We start from the raw sequence: 20,488 nt of genomic DNA on the forward strand, positions 1-20,488 counted from the left end.
TTCTAGCATGTGTTAGGTCAATTAATTATTGTTAATAAATCTTAAATAATGGCATGCTTGTTTTAAGTAACTATTACTTATAATTTACACATGTGACATTTTTGTATGATCGTTACGATTAATGAAATAAGAACCACAAGTACAGAGATAAAATACAGTATATAATGAGGATGCACATTAGTACCATTTTGTTTTTCTTATAGCTCATGTAAATAAAAAATAGGAAATAATTTTCTTGGATTAGGGTGTAATAGGAGTGTGTTTTACCGATACTCATAATTAGGGCTCGGAAGTTGAGGAGAAATCCTTTTTTTCCCTAGTGTCCAAAGACGAGGCCCAACATAATATATGTTCATTTTGGGTCATTGTAGGCCAGAAAAAGTGGGTTTTTGCCTTTGTCGGCGTTTTTTGGCTTATTGGTCCTTTTTTAGCCTTTTTTTTTTTAGGTCTTAATGGCTTTTTTTTGCAACTTCACCTTCTTCTGTAACCCTATTTCTGTAACCCTCGTGTGGTTAGGCCAAATATGATTCTTGAAATATGATTTTTCAAGTTATGTTAATGTAAAAAATATATGTCTGAAAGTAGATGCATTTCATTCATATAGTTTTTTCGCACTGTGTGTTCCATACCACCAGAATTTTGTATTTTCTTTATTCATTAAATATGTAATTAAAACTGAAATTATTAATTAATTTCGATCACATTTATACGTCATTGTTTTCCGTTTTAAGTCCTTTTTTATATATTTTTAGGTCTTTTTATAGGTCTTTTTTTGGCAATTTATAGGTCTTCAACTTCCGGGCCCTACTCATAATATACAGATATAAAAATACTGATATTATACAATTGTATATAAAATGGAAAACTGTTCATGGAGAAATGAGTGAAACTTTTAGTAATGTATGTCACCATATTTGTAATGAATTTAGCCTTCAGAAAAGTTCCATGTTGGAAATTCTATTAAATAATTACATATGTAATCAAAATAGTTTATACTAGGGATGGGACCAATTAATCGGTACTCTATCGGTATCGGCCGATATAGGCATATCGGTGTATCGGTTTATCGGTAAAATTACCAATTATTTTACCGATCCGATATATCAATAAATATCTTATAATTTAGTGCAAAATTCTGCCATTTTGTTGTAATTTTTATGGATAATTTCCATGCTCTTCTTTCTAAAAAGTAAATGTCTAAATATTTAGCTTCTCTTGCACTGCAGTCTCCTCAAAACACACATTTATTAAGGAGATCAATGAACATTTCAGGTTCTTCAAGGACCATTTCTAATTTTATATCGGATCGGTAGAATATCGGTTATCGGTATCGGTAAATTTTATATCTGTACTTTATCGGTATCGCCCAAAATTTCATATCGGCCCATCCCTAGTTTATACTATTTGTAGAAACAATGGATTGATAGAGTGATTGGCAAATTTGTCAGTCTAGCAATAATCCTCAACTGGCAGTTATCAATTTAGAATATAATTACCCATCCTATTCGTACTTTCTATGGGTATGTTCCAAAAGTTGCATGAGTTTAACGCATCCCATAAGTTGGTGAAGTTTGTTATGGCATTTCTGAAGTCTAGTTTTGTATGATGCGTGAGGCTGGTTTGTACATTGAAAATTGTCTGCTAGTTGCAGACAATGTGCATGCTTGATGGCTCCAAACTACACTAGTTCATTAATTACAATATAATTTGAATAAAGAGCGAGCGATATGAAGCAACATGCACAAGATGAGTATGCCCAGCTCCCCTCCCTAGGAATTTTTCCACCCCATGCAATTTTACTTCTTGCTGCCCCCACCCCAAAATACGTACAAAGAAAACGTAATGTATGAACAACTAAGCTTGTTATCTGTGGAAATTTCACATTTAAGCCTAATAATAATAAAATATATCTTGCATTTACTCACCATAGTTTCTACCGACGTGCAGAACTCTCAGCTCTCCTGTTTTGTTTCACTATTTCTTCGTGACTATTTATACTGTACATAAATATGTACATTTTCCAGAATGTTGTACATGAAGTAACATATCTTCACTTCATCACTATTTACAATAAACTATGTATGTACAATTATGTACGCCCACCTTAAGTTGGACAGCTTACAAATGAACTTTTCTATCTTCTCTATTTGCAAAGTTGCAAATAACAGAACCATAGTCTAATTGTTGACCAATTTCATGTTCAGTTGAGATCATGGCAAGTCCTTCTAACCACAATTCGCCCATTGTGGAACGCACCATTTGCAACTGTTACTGGCAGAGTAAGCAGTATTCTCAAAGCTATGGCTACATTTGGAGCGAAACAATTGTCAATAATATAGTGCAACAAAACAAATAATTTTTAAATCTCTTAGGACGACTTGACAAACCAGTTGTTTTAATGACAGCACAAATACACAAATCTCTCAATACATTGTCACTCTCACACACACAACATACACTAACTGCACTATCGTTACACCATCAAGATCGTAAATGAGGTGCAACCAGCAACGACAAAAACAGCGGATATTCATACTTACTATTGCATCTTGCACGATTCGGTAATACCTATCATCACCACCTTTTGTGATCAACACGTCAAAGAACAATGCAGCTCTATTTCCAACTACCGAATGCGACACATCAGTTTTACTTAAACCTCGAAACAGGGGGTGGGGCAGAGGACTGGCAGCCAATCAAACAATAGGTAGCATTGTAACTTGGCACCGCACACGCACAGTAGATGTTGCTTACCATTTTCACAGACATAACATTAATAGCTGCTTTTGTGACAACTAATATAAACTTTCGGAACGCACTTCCTTTCGCAGTTACTCTTTGCTTTTCTTATCCGTTTCTGCTTTATACTGCATATGCAAATGGATTTAATTTCAATTTTCTCCACCCTAAGAAGACCAAACTACCTCAAATAATGCAGCTTCCATTCTATATACATTTTGCCGCCCCGTGCAAATGCACGTGTTGCATGTACGGTAGAGCCGGCCCTGAGTATGCCTTAACTGTTATTAAAAGTTAATTGAAATGTGCATGAGTGTCTGCAGCCAAGTTTATTTCTACCTTCCGCAGGGTCCCATGTTGAGATAAAGCACTTCGCCTGGCACATTTGGCTAGTGTGTTCCATAAGTCTGTAGAATAACTTACTTCACCTGGTTCATGAGGCCTGAGGCCAGTTATCTTCATTTGTTTCATTAAGACTTAAGTTAAATTGTTGAGAGAAATTAATATAAAAATTACCATGCGTGAGTTAGTCTCGTCCTAGGTTCAAATCCCAGCCTGGACATAGTCGTATGTGCTTTGTGAGTTTCCCTTCGCCAAAAGTGGCAGATAAAACAAAGTAAAAGAAACCAAAGGAATCAAACAAATGAGGTAGTCTTGAAATAGTTGCATATCAGCGTGAAACTTTCATGTGATTGTATTTTGGATTCTCTGTTTAGGATGATACATGCTACAGGAAAACATACGTATCAAGCAGTATTGACTCACCAAGGAAAAATGTTTCGCAGAAAAAATTAATAACTTGTCTAATTAAAAATACAATATTCATCATGGCTGTGACTTTAGTCGAAAATGCATTAATTATAAAGCCCAGCTATCTAAATCACATTAATAGAACACACAAACCTATATACTGTGAAACACACATCCCACAAAGCTCTTAAACCAGTAGGGAAACCAAAACTTCTCTCTCTGTACTAAAAACATGTGTAAAGTCTAATCAACACTTTGCAGACTGGCCTAAAAATATGTATTGTGTTTTTCCAAAGAGAGTTTTTTTTTTTAGTTTTTCAGAAAATCATTGAAAGTGTGTTGATAAATTTGTTGTTATGCACCAATTTTTTTTGGAAATCTACAAGACATTCTCTTTCCAGAAATATGTAATATATTACATATTATATATATTTTCTCACATTTATGAATGTTTTTCTATAACAATTTTTTTTTTAAAAAAAACATATTTTCAATACATAATATAGAAATAAATTATGAAAAATAGTAACCCAAAAACTTTGTCTTCAGATTCAAAATTGTCACTAAATGTTCTACTTGCAAAATCCTCATAAAGAATTTCCACAATGAGCATGTGAAGAGTTCAGTGCCATTCTCAAGAGTATAAAGAATAACTCAACATAAATCAGCATGAGAACAAGATAATTTCAGCAAGGAAAATGTGACATTTAGCAGTTGGACCAGACACTATTGATGCCACTTCTCTTTACAAACCCAGCACTAATTTCCTGACCCACCACCTAGCACACCATGGCCTCACATGCAACAACGTGACCTTTGGGGACAAATATTACCTCAGAACTCGAACCCAGTTCTCTGCCATTTCTCTAATAACTGAGCCACCGAACCAACCCTAGTTTGCCTGATTTTTCACTGTCCTGTGTGTGCTAAATTGTGGCACAACCATGGACACAAGGATGGCCTGCAAACCTCTTCGTGGGCAAACTCTAACAAGAGTACCTGGATACCTAGCGTTTGAAACAAAACATCTGGCTCCATTTTATCAGTGACACCTTCATGGTCTGGACATATGGAGAACCATCTGGACCCACTTTCTTGGACCAACTCAACCTCTTCAGCTCTGCCAAGTTTATCTGGACCCACTCCACCAACCAAATCACCTTCATAGCTGTGCACATCAAGGACGATCATTTATAAACATCCATCTGCACCACATGCAGTACTTACACTTCTCCTACACTTGTCCAGTTCTTACCAGTACCACATCAAGAAGCAGTCTCATTCTCCCTTGTCCTTGGAGGACAATGCGTCAACAACTCACCCTCTTCCCAGCAGAACTACAGCCTACACCTCCACCTTGGTTAGCCTTCCACATGTTCATATAACAAATAACATGCCTTCCAGTGGTAACATTGTCATGAAGTGGTCCCAGGTTCAATTCCTGATGGAGGCACATGGTGGTTCAGATCCCACATTAAGCTGTATGTCCAGTCACAATTAGCCTATCTGTTCATAAAGTGGACTTAAGCCAAGAAACATGACGCCAACCTTCCTGAACTTGTCACCTAATACAACCCCTATCTCAACAAAATCAGGCATTCTCCATAGTGATCCCAACACCAGATATATCTTTTTGGACAAACCCAGAGTTGATTTTCAATTGCCTTCCAACCTCAGAAACATCCTGGTCCATGATGCTCGTGTTACCCCACAACCACCCCCCCCCCTCCTCCCTCACAAATGCAACTGCCCAAGGTTCAAAACATGTCCTGTTGTCATCACCAGATTTACACTGCTCAGGCCAATTTTTGCTCTCCACACCAAAGGAATCTTGCACATCTCAAACCTCACCTGCAAAATGTGTGTGATTGCTTTTACCTGGGGATAACATCCACAGCCCCCAACCTCCAAATCAACAACCAACACTCCTACCACCCATACCATACCAACGAGAGGAGCGGAGCGGAAAATAGTTCGCATGGACGACGCTAGGTACCGTATGGAATTGACAGCTTCTTTGCTGGAGCCAATAACACTTGAACAGGAAAAATGATCAGTATATGCTCAAGTCCAGTAGTACACATATAACTAGAGCCCGGAAGTTTGGCAAAATGCCTCTTTTTATCAACTACATATATTGATAAAATTTTTCCGGATATACGTTTTTTATGTTGTTTCGAATGTTTTAGAAGCCTTTTCATTTTGCCTATTTGGGACCCCACTGCCTATTTTTAATTATAATGCCTTTTTTTGCCTTTTTCAATGAAATTTGAACATTTTTTTAAAAAAAATGTGTAAGTAAATTATTTTTCTCCCAAAAAACTTTGTTGGCATTTATTTTTCTTCCGTTTATTATGTGAATAATTTTCGCCTTATTTAAGTAATATTGAACTCACGTATGTTTCAACATTGCTGAAGGAGAAAAGTGTGTTTTAAAAAAAATAGTATTTCATGCTGAGTTAAGATATTGCCTTTCCGTTAACATGTCCTTGTGAATGATTGACTGCTGAAAACCTGTTGCAGAACACCTGCACAATTACGTCATCACGTCCAGCGTCCGTGTCAAGAGGTTATTGACAAGAAACAGCACTAATGCCCAAGGGCCTTTGCATGGATTCCAAAATCAAGTTCTCTATCTTTAGTTTAGTTCTGCACTTTGGAAGGAAAGGATCGTGTAGTTGTCATCATGCCGAAATTTAGTGTGCTATTAAGTGGTAAGTTACATGGTTACGTGCATGAATTTGGTGAGAGCACATTTTTGACAGATGGTACTATTCTTCTCTGCAAGATATGTGAAAAAACATTCAACCATGAGAAAAAAAATACTTTATATCTCAGCATGTGTCAACAGCAAAACATAAATCTGCAGTTGCCAAAAAGGTTGGACAGAAGAAGATATCCCTAATTTCAACAGTGGGCACTTCATCCAACAGGCAATCTCAGTTTTCTCTTGAACTGTGCAAAGCTTTCATGGAAGCAGGGATACCTTTCTGGAAAGTGGAAAACAAGTCACTGAGGAAATTCCTGGAGAAATACACTAAAGAAACGGTGCCGTCGGAATCTACGCTGCAGAAAACATATTTAAGCATCTGATACGAAGAAGCTCTGCAAAGAATTCGTGCTGAAGTTGGTGGAAAGAAGGTTTGGATTTAAACAGATGAAAGTACTGACGCTATGGGACGCTGAATAGCCAACGTCATCATATGAACTATGGAACCAACATGCGGAGAATCCTCGTCATTTCTTCTCACGTCAGAACAACTAGAGAGAGCCAATGGTTCATCAATAGCTCAGTTATTCTCAAATTCCCTACTTCTGCTCTGGCCAGATGGTGTACATCATGATGACATGTTACTTTTTATCAGTGATGCAGCTCTCTATATAAAGAAGGCTGCCATAGCATTGAAAATTCTCTTCCCGAACATGCTTCATATCACATGTGTAGCCCACGCAATGCACAGAATCGCCGAAAAAGTTAGTGTGTTGCACCCAGAAGTGGACAGGTTGATTTCGAACACAAAGAAGATATTTCTGATATCTCCCTCTCGAAGCCAAACATTTCAGGAAGTTGCACCTGAGCTTAGTTTACCTCCGCAACCAGTCTTGACGAAATGGGGAACCTGGATATCAGCAGCTATATATTATGCTAACCACCTTGAAAAAATCAGTGAGGTGATCGATGCTCTTCCAGAAAATGAAGCGAGACAATTACAAAGCTAGAAACAAGAGGTGAGACTCTTGTAGCATCCATGAAAATCTTCGAGGAATCTATACAGCAGATGATGGAAGTGTCAGGAGAAAAGGGGTCAGCTGTTGTGGAAAAGTGCAAATGGGTAGTGAGTGCAAATGATGACTTGAAACAACTGAAAACAATTTGTGATATTCTTAAAGGTGAAAATGCTGTTATCGAAATGAGTCCAGCTACATTTGCTTGTTTTATGTATGCTTCATTAACATTTTGCCAGAAATTATAGATAAAAGTAAGTGACTTTCAAATGTGCCTTTTTCAGTTTATTTTGCCTTTTTTTCCATTTTTAGTGCCTATTTTCCACATTTAAAATGCCTTTTTGCCTGCCTATTTTAACGAAAATAAATGCCTGAACTTCCGGGCTCTACATATAACCATAATGCGTCTGTAGTAGTGGGCTTTCAAATATTGATCGTGAGGTGAATGACGCAGTGAAATTAAAGTTAAGTAAACATAGCCATTATCTCCATGTTAAAATGTAGTTGAGTGTATCTTGCCAATACAGTGACATATGAAAACGAAATAGATGACTATGCGCTGAAACTACCAGGATGGATATTTTGCATATATAGCAATCATCCACCCTTTGCCTCAGTCCACCAACCCCTCAGTATGAAAATGCTGGGAGAGGACTAAATATCTGCCATAAGTGAAACCACACCCCCTGACATCCACTGCTGAATGAATGAATGATTTTTTTTAAAAAAATGGTGCTCGGCACTTGGTCATTTTGCACCCATCAAACTACTTGAGAAAAGCCAACCTTTCATTTCTCTTCCCAACCCACACCCACGTTAACCACAATTTGCTAAAAATATTTTTGATCACTGGAGGAGACATACTGCACAGGCTGTCTACCAGTCTGGAAATCCTGGAAGAGTCAGGGAATTTACTTTTTCTGGAAAAGTCAGGGAAATTTACTGCGTTTCTGGAAAAATCAACACTTTCGTAGTAGTGCACTAAAAGGCACTTTTTGAACAAAGAAGAAAGGAACAAGCAAGAAATTTAAAATTTGTTCTGACAAACTATGCTTCAATTTGATGTATTACCAGTAGTTACAAGATAAATTGTACCTTGAATCAGGGGCGGTCCGTGAATTTTACAACAAGGGAAGCACATGCTATAAGAAATTGAAACAAGCATTATTATAATGATTATTAACTGTCCTTTATGAATTCTTCTATCACTACATTGTAGAATCCATCTTCATTTTAATTTCAGTTTTCAGGTTCTTCTCAATTGCTGCCCTTTGGTATTTCTGCGGTAACTGAAAATGACACTAGCACTAGACACCGAAATTGTTGAAAACAATTAACACACGTAACTTGAAATAAAACAGAAGATGACAAAGTAGGTTTCTTAAAATAAAACATAAGTTATTGTACTCCCTTCCAGATATCAGAGGAATTAACGACACTTATTGCTCTTCTGAGACGAGCGTAGACAAAATGTTGACCATTAACTTTATTTCAATGGACAGAAAGTGTCTTCAGAAAAACTTTCTCGCGTTCTTCATATCAACTAGTTCTGATCTCCAGTTTCCGTTGTTGACCTTGTTGCAAGTCTATTCACCCTCTTCATTTGAAGATAGGCCCTCTGGGATGGATCGAGTTCGATAACCGGTGGAGACACATAGTGATTCGGTTCCCACTTTCAACTGTAGGTCCAGTTCCAATTAGCCGATCTATGTATAAAGTGGACTTCAAAGAAAAAAACATTTGAAAATAGGATGCAAAGCCAACACTAGTTTTAATGCTCTTCTGCAACCAAACTATTATTACACATTGGTCTGGATTAAAATGAACATGTAGTTTTCTTTATTACTCTCGGTAGAGTTTAAATCAGGCTTTCAAAACTTTTGATGTCAGGCCCTGGATGAAGAGTGTTTCCAGCACCATCAACTGGCTGCCACATGACGTAAAATGAGTTCTGCGGATTCATTCCCTTCGAGTCCATTGAAGCGCAGTGATTTGGCCAACTGTTAAGTGTGATTTTTAAACATATGTTTATTATACAGATTCCAGGAATAGCGCAAAATTCACTGGGACAACACACGCCACAAAATTCACTGTAACTGAAGAGAAAATATTACAATATAAATATTTTTAGGCACATTTAACTCGCAAGAAACTGTTAGGCTGGAGCGAGTCGCGGTCATGCGTTCCCTATGCCGAAGATCTACGAAGAATGCCGAGGCACGGAGCATATGGCCGAGATGTCGCGGAAGGCTCCTCTTCCCCCAAAGTGTCACGAAATATGCCAAGGGTGAGCGACCTCGTACGGACGAGGAGAAACCTCTGGAGATTTTTACAACCCTTAGAAGAAGATATATGATGGAATAGTTTAAAGCAAATTGACAACAAAAACACATTTAATAAATTAGCATATGTTCTACTTTACAAGGGAATGACTCATTCCCTTCATTCCACGGAATAACCGCCCATGCCTTGAATACTCTAGGAAAAGGCCATGTTTTGAACTATTTTCACGTGGAAGTTTCTACAGTAAATGGCTATTTGATTTTTTTTTGTTGCAATTTTTGGGTTGTGTTTGGTAGATATAAAGATTAATACAGGTACTCTTATGAAAAACTAAATATGCTGACCAAGGCAGTAATTTATTTTATTAAAAACATAAACTAAACGTAACGTTTCAACCTTCTGGCAAGGTCTTCTTCAGACTCTGTATCAAGTACAAAAAGACTTTAGTTTTTTAGTTTTTCATAAATCATGGAAACAAGGCTTAATGGTGTTATAAAGGTACTCTTACTAAATTTTGCTATAATTATGTATTATTTATGCCATAATTGTTATGATTTATGAAAAAAATTCTTGGTTTACTGTAAGTAAATATGTGCCAACAATCATGTAATATCTCACCCCTTCTTCCCCTTTCCAACAGTCAATTTCTATTCAGTTTCCCTTCTTATCATTTTCAAATGTAAAGTGTTCTGTGTGTTGTTAGTTGAAATATACCGTGCGTTCATTTCGATCTGCAGCCGAGAGATCGGGAGAAGCGTGGCGGGCGGCGCTGACGGAGATGCCGACATTTGCGGCCTGTAATGCCCGCTTATTTTTATAGACATATGTAGACATTTATATAAATATTGCAAAACGATCACTAACCTGTGTTATATCACGCAAAAGTTCTTCTGTAATTCATCCAAGTTCTGCTCTTATATGCACAAATAAATACGCTTTAGAAACGATGTTAAGAGCCACAGATAATAAAACATTTTAATCATAGTTTTGACCAGTAACGTCCTGCTTAAGTTTATATCCTTGAAAGAGTTTTGTGCCGATGGGGATCGTTTGGAGGTTTTGAATGTGCAACACTGTATCAAGATTACGCTGTAGAAGAAACCGTTAAAAGTCAATAGTGTTCGTGAGCTTCCTTGCAATCCGAAATCTCCGAGCTCGAGTTTTTTGTTCCTTCGCGACTAGATGAAGACAGAGTTGTAAATATAGTGGCGAGCAATGTAAACCAAGAGCGTGTTAATTTCGTACTGTGCGCAAGACTGTTATTTTTGGTTACTTGCAGTTACTTGTTTGTGTTATTGTAGTGTGTATGTGTGACGTGTCAGTGAGACGATTGGAATGCCAGCCGCAAGATTCACGTTAGAACAAAGATTTTTTTATGTATGACACGTACCTACGTGAAAACAAACTCGTGTCGAGACGTGTGTAGGTAATTTGTACAGAAATTCCCATGCGTTTCAACTCCACACAGAGATACGGTTAGACATCTTGTCCTTAAATTACGAGAAACTGTATCATTAAATTTTAAAACACCTAAGCGAAAACGACGGATTCTAACCGAAGCAAAACTCGATGATATTGGTGCAGCGTTAGAACGTTCTCCAAACAAACCTCTACGCCGTGTTTCACAAGAGGTGGGCGTGTCAAAATCATCGGCACATACAGTCACTAAGCTACTAAAATTAAAACCATACTCTTATAACACAGGTTAGTGCTCGTTTTGCAATATTTATATAAATGTCTGCATATGTCCATAAAAATAAGCGGGCATTTCAGGCCGCAAATGTCGGCATCTCCGTCAGTGCCGCCCGCCACGCTTCTCCCGATCTCTCTGCTGCAGATCGAAATGGATGCACGGTAGTAACCTTCTTACACCCATGTTTAAATACATGATTTGTCCTAATGTCTTCAGTCTGGAAAATTTTGTTTCTTGGTCTGGGTATCTTGGAAAAATCAGGGAATTCTTTCTGTTCTTACAAAATTGTAGACACCCTGACTGCAGTGTAGCCTTTCACTTTTATATATCTGCTCTCCTGTTCCTTATTACCCACATCCCTATTTAACAACAAATTAACCTTCCATTTCATCAAATCTAGTGTTTAGATATACAGTGGAACCCTGATTTTACGTTCCCAGATTTTACATTGTACCACGTTAATCTTGATGGTCAGAACATAGCAAAATGTTACAAAATTTTTCCTCGATTTTCATTTTCCAGCATTTTAAGATTTTTCAGCTTGGTCCCTCAAAAAACGTAAAACCGAGGTTCCACTGTAATCTACAGCATTTATAATTTTGATGCACCGTTGAAATTTCAACTGATTTCAGATTGGAACTCTACCAAATAAGATTTTGTAATTATATAATTGTGTCTTGTTAAATATAAATTCATGAAACTATAGTGTAAATCACCAACCCTTAGACCTTCTGTAAACAAACTGTCTCACCGATTCGATGTATCACTGAACACGGAGTCCTTCCCGCACACATTGAACTCACCATGTTGAAAGTGGAACTACTTCCTTGCTGTTCACATGATTATTTTTAGAAAATAAATAATAAATAACCAATGTTATAAAATATCATTATGTACACAAATCTCTAAGCTCATTGCAAGTTACAATGCATATTCCTGCAAAATGTTCACACTTATCTTGCCTTGCCATGTCACCAAGTTATTTTATGAAGTGCACTATATTTGGCGGAACAAAAATCGTTATTAGGATGCTTGTCAAAGTTTCCAACGGCAATAAATTCACGAACTTTCTTTGTCTTGTTTTGATCATGATCATCAATATATTTATTGGACTTACAGCATTGCATATGGCTGTTTATGCCCATTATGTATTTTATTTACATAAGATACAATTTACATAAAATCTACAAACAAATTTCAAATACACTCCTATCTATATCAAAATTTATGGGAAATGATGACTGGTGCAAGGAGTTAACCATAAAGGTGAAGCAATAAGTACAAAAGAAAGAGCATTGCGTTTAAAGTGAGATGTCATTTGCAGCAGCGTATCCCATACTACAATTTGGCCATTGTTTCACCTTATGTAATGAATCCTGTAACAACGCTGGATTTTCGTGTGGATTATTTTACTTCTATGAGTTTGCAATGCTTTCTGCATGCACGTGGTTTTGTTTACAGAAGGTCACAGGGTTGGTGATTTGAACTTTAGGTAATATTTAATTCTAAGAACCATGGTAGAATTGTATGAGGGATGATCAAAAAAATTCTAGAAATTCCAGTAGGTATTTATTAGACGAATACAAATGGACTCTCGTGAAAGGTCACTTCATACATTACTTCTCAACGTAGTCCCTCCCCGGTTCAGGCATTTATCCCAGCAATACACGAGGTTCATGATGCCTTTCTCATAGAACTCTGGTCCCTGTTGTCGGAGCCCAACCTGTACTTCGTGCTTGACAACATCATGAAGCACTGGGATAAGTGCCTGAAACTGGAAGGAGACTATTTGAGAAGTAATGTATGAGGTGTCCTTTCACGTGAGTCCGTTTGTATTCGTCTAATAGATACCTACTGGAATTTGCAGGCTTTGTATTTTTTTTCCCGATCATCCCTCATATGATACATTGAAATTTGGATGTTTGAATAAAAACAGTAAAATTTAAGAACAGCTTCTGATTTAATTTTTTTTAGCTTGTGAAAGAAAGTTAACTATTGAATCATTTAACTTGGTGTCAGAAAGTGTGTTAAGTTAAAATTGAGCCAGAGAATAGTTTTGCTTAATATGGATAAATAACATCGGAAGTGTTGTTTCTCTTTGCACTAGGTTTTCCAATACACATACATTGATAAGTCCTTCTAAGCAACGTGCAGCCAAGAAGGAAGGAGAATTGAGACAAAAGCAGGTGAGCAATGTTTATTTAATATTTCTTTCTCTTTTAATTATCCACTATTTAATATCTTAACTTTATAGCAGATGGAGCCTCATGCACATTTCTTACCTTTCCAGATGGGACTTTTCAATCACACACTTTTCAAAGTTGCCTCAATGTATAAAAAAAAATCTTAGCTTGAGAACTGATTGTCATAGAGAAATTAAATCTTTTTTTTTTTTTTTTGGGGGGAATGACAGGGCTTTTAACAGAGGTGAAATTCATAAGTTGTAGCTCCCAATAATGAAATCAAAAGGAAGGAAAAAATTGAAATTTTACAAAAAAAAAAGGTAAAAAGAAAAGTATTCCTCACACCCTGGTGGCCCCCACAATAGACCAAAGTAAATGAAAAACTGTAATATGAGCAGGGGGTACATTCTCACAACCATGCAAATTTGCATTGAAAATAGGCTGGTACTTTGTGGGGGAAAAATAATAATGTATAAGAATGGCAGTGGTGCCAGCTTATGGAAAAAATCTGGAATTTTGCTAGTTTTGACCCTATGGATTGTGGATGGACCAAATTTTCAGGGAAATACGACAAAAGACAGCTCTTTGAGGACATATAATGCTCGGCCCTCAATTTTTTTTTGGGGGGGAATGGAAATTATGCAACATAGCGAAAGTCTTAATTTTTGGGAAATTTTGAAAATTGACCTTTGCCTGCTGGGCCCTAATTGTTGCCCAGCAATGTCCTTTTGTTCTCATTGTTACATGCAAGTGAAATATATCCGCAAAATGTGGTGGTTGATGAGGTATACCCCATTTTATAAGTATAATACTGTGAGGGAAAACATACATTTTCAAACTCTGTTTGTTAATAATAGTAAAAATGGGTATATTGCTTTGTGATTTGAGTGTGTCATACTTTCAGAGTAAACTAATGAACAAAAAAGACAGAACTGAAATACCATTTTCAAGAAAGGCCACGTTAATTGGTACCATGTGGTACTATGAAGATCTTTATCCCAGGCATGTGCTAAAGATTAAACAGCATCTTCATTGTTGTTACTTTTGTACAAATGCTGTTATCTCACAAACCCTTTGTGCTTTACCTGCAGTCATAAACGACCCTTTGGCCAATCAACATATTCCTCCTATCGTGTTTGAAACAAGAATTTGACTGAGAGGCATTCCATAAACTTACCAAACCCTATTGCTAATTCGTTGTTTCTGCCTGCAAGAATTTCTTGTCACCATGACAAAGGAATTTCCTTGACAATATCTTTATATTTGTTATTTTACATAATTTCTCTGCCACATTTTGGCTAATTGTGACCATTAGATGAAATTGATGAAGGGCATTGACTCGTTCTCAACCAGTCCCTTGGAAGAAATCAATCTGAAACAGCCTAGACCTTACAAAATCTGCTCTTTTTATACAATAATTTTGTTAATGCATCACCCTGATAATGACAAGTTGTTTACATGCTAACGTATTTAGAGATATTTTACATAAATCAAAAGTAAGGAAATTTTGTGTTTACAAAATTGTAGAGAGCCTTATAAGTATTCCTTTGTGGCACAGTGCAATGTATCTTTAACTTTTACAACTGTTGACATTATAGTGCTAGAAGAGAGAGAGGATTCTCTCGAGCACCAAATACAGGGCGAGCGAAAAGTCGCCAGACTGAAAGTTTAAAAAATCATTTTCAAAGTTTGGTTCCATTCCGTAGGACCAAACACGCACGTCTTGTTTGGACAACCCTTGGGAAGGGAAGGAGCCTATTTTAAAAGAGAGGCTGGCGTTGTAACTGCAGCAGTGGCTGTTTGTTGACCGCGCAGTGCAAGATGGTTTTTAATCGTGAGAAGCGTGTTGCTTTGTTGGAGGCTTACTCTGAGCTGAAGACCTATACTTTGTGTGTGGATTTCATTTTGTGCATTTGTTTTCTATATTATATTATCTTTCTTAATATCACACTAAGATCTATGTTAATAATAGTAATAATAACAATAACAATAAATAGCAAATTTCAGGAACAAGACATATTATTGATACAGGAAGATACATCCTACATTGTGCATATTTCAATCTGTTGAATTTATAATTTATAAATATGAGGAGGTACCCAAAAAAATCCTAAATTTTGTCACCTTGTTTTATTTTGACTGTACATGTACATGTAGGTACATTCAGGTAAGCATGTCTACTCTAGTCACCTTCAAAGTATTGCCCATGTGCTTTAATGCAATTGTCCCACTGTTTTTCTCACTGTTGAATACAGTTTCGAAACTCCTCTGGTGCAATACTCTTCAAGGTTTTGTCCATAATGTCTCTGACCTCATTGACGTCATGGAATCGCTTCCCTTTCACATTCCTCGTCATGTGAAAGAACAAAAAAAGTCTCAGGGTGCTAAATCAGGTGAGTATGGGGGATGGGGCACAAGCACCATGTTGTTCTTTGCCAAGAACTGTCTCACTGACATGGCCGTGTGGGCTGGGGCGTTGTCATGGTGCAGTAACCACATCAGCAGACACCCGTCTCATCTTCAAATCGTCAGTTAAAATGCACTGGCAGGTACTCCAGGACAACTCCACTTCTTCAGAAATTTGCTCGATGGTCTTTCGACGATCTTCATTAATGGCATCTAGAACTTTTCCAATGTTTTCTTCATTTCTGCCTGTCGAAGGACGGCCAGGCCTTGGCAAGTCTTCAGTTGACATGTCACCATCTTTGAACCGGGAAGACCGCTCGTAGACTCGTGTCTTTCCCAAAGCAGCTTCATTAAAAGCTTGGTGAAGCATAACAATGGTCTCAGCAGCCGTTTTTCCCAACAAGAAACAAATTTTAACACAGGTCCTTTGTGCCTTGTGGTCCGCCATCTCAACAAACACTCAAAAATCGCCAGACTCTTGCCACAACACCACAAACAATGGAACGCTACGAACGAACTGCTCAGCACAGAATAATGCTAACTTGCAGATTGATGCCAGATATCCCATACTAATGACACCTAGCGGCACAAGCCATAACTACATCGGTAATCCGCACAACATTATGATTCCAGTTTTTTTTGGGTACCTCCTCGTAAATAGCTATGAAGAAAAAAATTGCAGTTGAGTCCGGTGACTTTTCGCTCATCCTGTAGTTCATGCAGACAATGCTAGATAGCGTACAGGATCGAAAGCTTCTTTGCTTGAGCGAATGACGCTCGAACAGGCAAAGGAAGCAGAATACACTCGAAGCCCAGTGGTATTCATACAACAGTAATTTGTCTGTATAGTGGGCCCTCAAATATGGATGGTGAAGTGAAAGACGCAGTGAAATTGAAACGTACGGGAACATAGTCATCATCTCCATGTTAAAATGTAGTTTACCAATGCAAAGTGTTATGAGAAAATGAAACATATGATTGTGAGCTGAAACTACCAAGGGGTATATGTTACATATATGTGTGTACTAAGAGTGCTGGGGACAACTTTCGCTCGCTCAAACTCATTCGAGTCTCCCCCGCTCGATCGTACTGCACTCGTAGTGGAATGATTGGCAACATCCCGTATTTCAGAGCCTAATGAGCAGCACTGTCAACCTAAACCCATGCATGGAAGGAAACCACTCTATGCAATTACAATACTAAATAATAATTCTGTATATTATTATGTAAGACTCAAATACAGCACATATGAAAGTATGCAATATCTACACACCGAAATGTAAAATGGATACACATGCTGACAGACCTGCCTAAGCAATTACAAATGTTGTTCACTTACCAAAAAGGATAATCATATTCTGCGAAATAATAAAATGCAGTTGTAACATTCAATCGAACATCATTTTAGGTGCCCGGGGTGTAAGGGGTGCTCCTTCCACGTAGTGCACCCAATAGTCAACCTCACTTCCACGTAGTACACCCTGGACTGCAGACTAACGAGGCTCTGGCGACTGGCCCCATGGCCAGTATAATTTTGTTTGTGTTGTCCTGTGTTTTGTCCTTATTTGTGCTGAGTGCTCCTTTACAGCCTCAGCTTTTAACGAAAGTCAGAATATTTTATGATTTTAGTTATGCTGGAACGATAAGGGGCTGGACCCCTATATTGTGTCGGGTGCAAAATAGCCTTAGTGCTGACGCACCCAAAATTTTAAATTCAAATTCAAATTCATTTTAGGTCCCGGGTTCGATACCAGGTGAAGGCACATAGTAGTTCGAATTCCACCTTAAACTGTAGGTCCAGTCTCGATTAGTCTTACTGTGCATAAAGTGGAACCAAAACTCCAAATTATCAATCAACTACAAACGAATATCATTTTAATGTGACTAATCATAGAAACATAAAATGTCATCCTAGGCAGTTTCAGCTCATATTCATCTCTTTCATTTTCACATATCTTGGTAAGATATACAAGACTGTATTTTAACGAGATGATGACTATATTAACTTATTTTTCAATTTCACATCGTCTTTTACTTCATGATCCATATTTGAGGTCCCACTACCATAGACAAATGACAGAAATATGTGTACTGATAGGGTTCGAGAGTTGGAGTGTATTTCTCTTGTTCGAGTGTTTTTCACTTGGGCGGAACATATGTAAATTTTGTATGCCATCTAGCACTGCCCATGCGAGCTATTGAGCAAAAAACACTCCTTGCAGTACTCTAGTGTCCACTATTATTATCACATTAAAATGATATACCATTGAATGAAAATTGGTCCCACGCAGTACTCTAGTTGACATTTCCACAGATCGTTCTTGGATATACGATTACAAAATGCATCATAGGACAACACAGATATAATAAACAAGATACATGAAGAATAATATGCAACATACTGTAGGTTTTTGCTGTTCTCAGGTTGTTGCGCAATTCTTCTGAATCAATTTTAGTCTTTTGTAGTGTAGATATGGTAGACTTCGTTGGAAGAGTGCCAGATTCTTGCAGTAAGGTGCAGGAAAGCACCACTGAATTTCTAAATGTTTACAATTTCTTTCAGGTGAGAGGAAGTTCAAAAGGTGGTAAAGATGACAACAAGCGCCTCTCATCGACAGTTGTTGTGAAAACACAGAGTCCAGAGGTGAATTGGGAGAACTGGGACCAGAAGGCACTGGAGTATGAAGATGAGAAGATGCTAGAGAAGAGGAGACAGCTGTTGCAAAGGGAGCTGGAGAGGCAGATGAAGAAGGAGAAAGAAGAGCAGAGAAAACGGGAGAGGAAAGCAAAGAAGGTTTGTAACGTCAGTACTCTCCTCTGTTACCCGCACCTCTTGTGGATTCTGTCTAACGGAACCATGTAGTCTGTAGATGATGCATTATTCCCACTGACGTGGAAATCCTTATGAGCAGGGAATGGATTTACATGTAGTAATAATTTCCTAAATATGTAAATGCATTTAGTTATTTTCACCCAAATATGGAGTTAAATATGGACTTAAAATTTTAAAATTTACCTTTTTAATAAAATAAGACACTACGTGAGCTACATAAAATACAGTGCACGTACATTGACATTAATTGTAAAACAACACAAAATGTAGAACTGTTAACGAAAAATGCATGCTCGACCAGGACTCAAACCCGGATCTCTGTCATTCCGTGCCATTGCTCTACACTGAGCTATCGAGCCGGCCTGGTTTCGCCTGATTCGCTTCCGCTGTTTTACCCGTGTGGCATCGTCTCTGCCAGTGCTACCGCAACAGATCTGTTGCCCTTGAAACACAGTAGATGTTGACGTTGCCTCTTTCCTCCCAGCGTAGAGATGTTACTTCATTAAATTAGGGATCTTCTGTGTGTGCCTAATTTAATGAACACATGTTTTCAGTTTCTGTTTCCAAAACAATGAATAACAAAATTTTGTTCTAAGTGTTCGAACATGTATTTTCTTCTGTTGTATCTTAAGATGGATTTATATTGACTAAAACTGTGTTCAATATCGCAAGGAGTAATGGGAGTGTATTTCAGATTTGTCAGTTATTCGCAATAAATTCACCCAACTCTTTTGGTCATACAGGGACATGTAGTTATTGCGCGAATATGGAGTATATGTTGAGAAAGTTCTGAAATGTGGAAATAATATGTAAAGATAACTAAGATATGTAAAATATAAGCCAAAACCTAATATATGTAAAAATAGGGAAAACTAAATTCTTCGAGTGTACATGCTATGATGCACATAGATACAGTAAAACCTCGTGAATCTGGACTAATGGGGGGGGGGGGAATAAGTTGATTAGTTTAATGAAAGTCTGGATTAACTGAAATAACCTACTAGAACAGTAGAAAGTGCATTAAAACTCCATTTATAGCAACAAAACAAGTTTATTATTATTATATTATTATTATTATTATTATTATTATATTGCAAATTTTTGTGTTGGCTTAAAGCAAGGGGAGTCCGTTACGGAGCAATATGACGAATGTGATTGTTGACTTCTAGCCCCATTCAAAACCTTGCATTCTGCTTTTATTTTTATTTATTTATTTATAATTTTGCCTTTTGCCTGTCTGGATTAAGCAAAGTCTGGATTAACGAGGTTTTAGTGTAATACAAAATATAACTGATTCCAGCTTCATACACAAATATGTATTTACATATATATCTGTTCCCTGCTTATGAGTGAATATTGTCAATGGGTTTTGAAAGCACATTCAAAAACATGGAAAAAAAATCAGGTAAAAGTAATTGCATTTTGTATTTGCCAGGTTTGTGAATGAGGATATATTCTGCATTTTCCCATGAACCAGCTTTTTGATGGGAGATGATATATGTGTGGCTGAGCCGATACTCATGTTGATGTATCTGTATCGGCTGATATGAGCATCAGCATCTGTATCAGTGAGATTTTATTCACCAATCCTACCTGATACTTTTCCGATGTTTTTTATAGTCTTCAAAAATGTTGCATAACATTTTTGTAGTCTCTAATCAACCTGGAAGTTATGTAAAATACAAATTTATGTGAAAAGACTCTTTTGAGATTACATAACAGGAAAATTTATATTCTGATGTAATTTTTTAATATTTTAAAGCAAAACACTTGTAAATTGATGCCTATAATTGGAGTGTAATACTCACCCACTAATATTAATAAATATTTTAAACAACTTTTAATTTGTTACAATTTGCAAGCATCATTATCAGT

The 20,488-nt window shown here is 37.2% G+C and overlaps 1 protein-coding gene across 5 annotated transcripts in view; it reads left to right on the forward strand.

The window, feature by feature from the left end:
* LOC145984902 (uncharacterized) overlaps positions 1 to 20,488 on the forward strand; it is a 147,814-nt gene that overhangs the window by 23,737 nt on the left and 103,589 nt on the right. For all 5 annotated transcript variants that reach the window (XM_083118278.1, XM_083118282.1, XM_083118279.1 and 2 more), the window contains 2 exons: positions 13,299 to 13,377; positions 18,344 to 18,574. In XM_083118278.1, coding sequence (XP_082974404.1) covers positions 13,299 to 13,377; positions 18,344 to 18,574 — 310 coding nt within the window. The remainder of the gene's footprint in view (positions 1 to 13,298; positions 13,378 to 18,343; positions 18,575 to 20,488) is intronic.

This window comes from Lepisma saccharinum, chromosome 3 (assembly GCF_977018435.1).
Source record: "Lepisma saccharinum chromosome 3, izLepSacc3.1, whole genome shotgun sequence".
Taxonomy (NCBI): Eukaryota; Metazoa; Arthropoda; class Insecta; order Zygentoma; family Lepismatidae; genus Lepisma; species Lepisma saccharinum.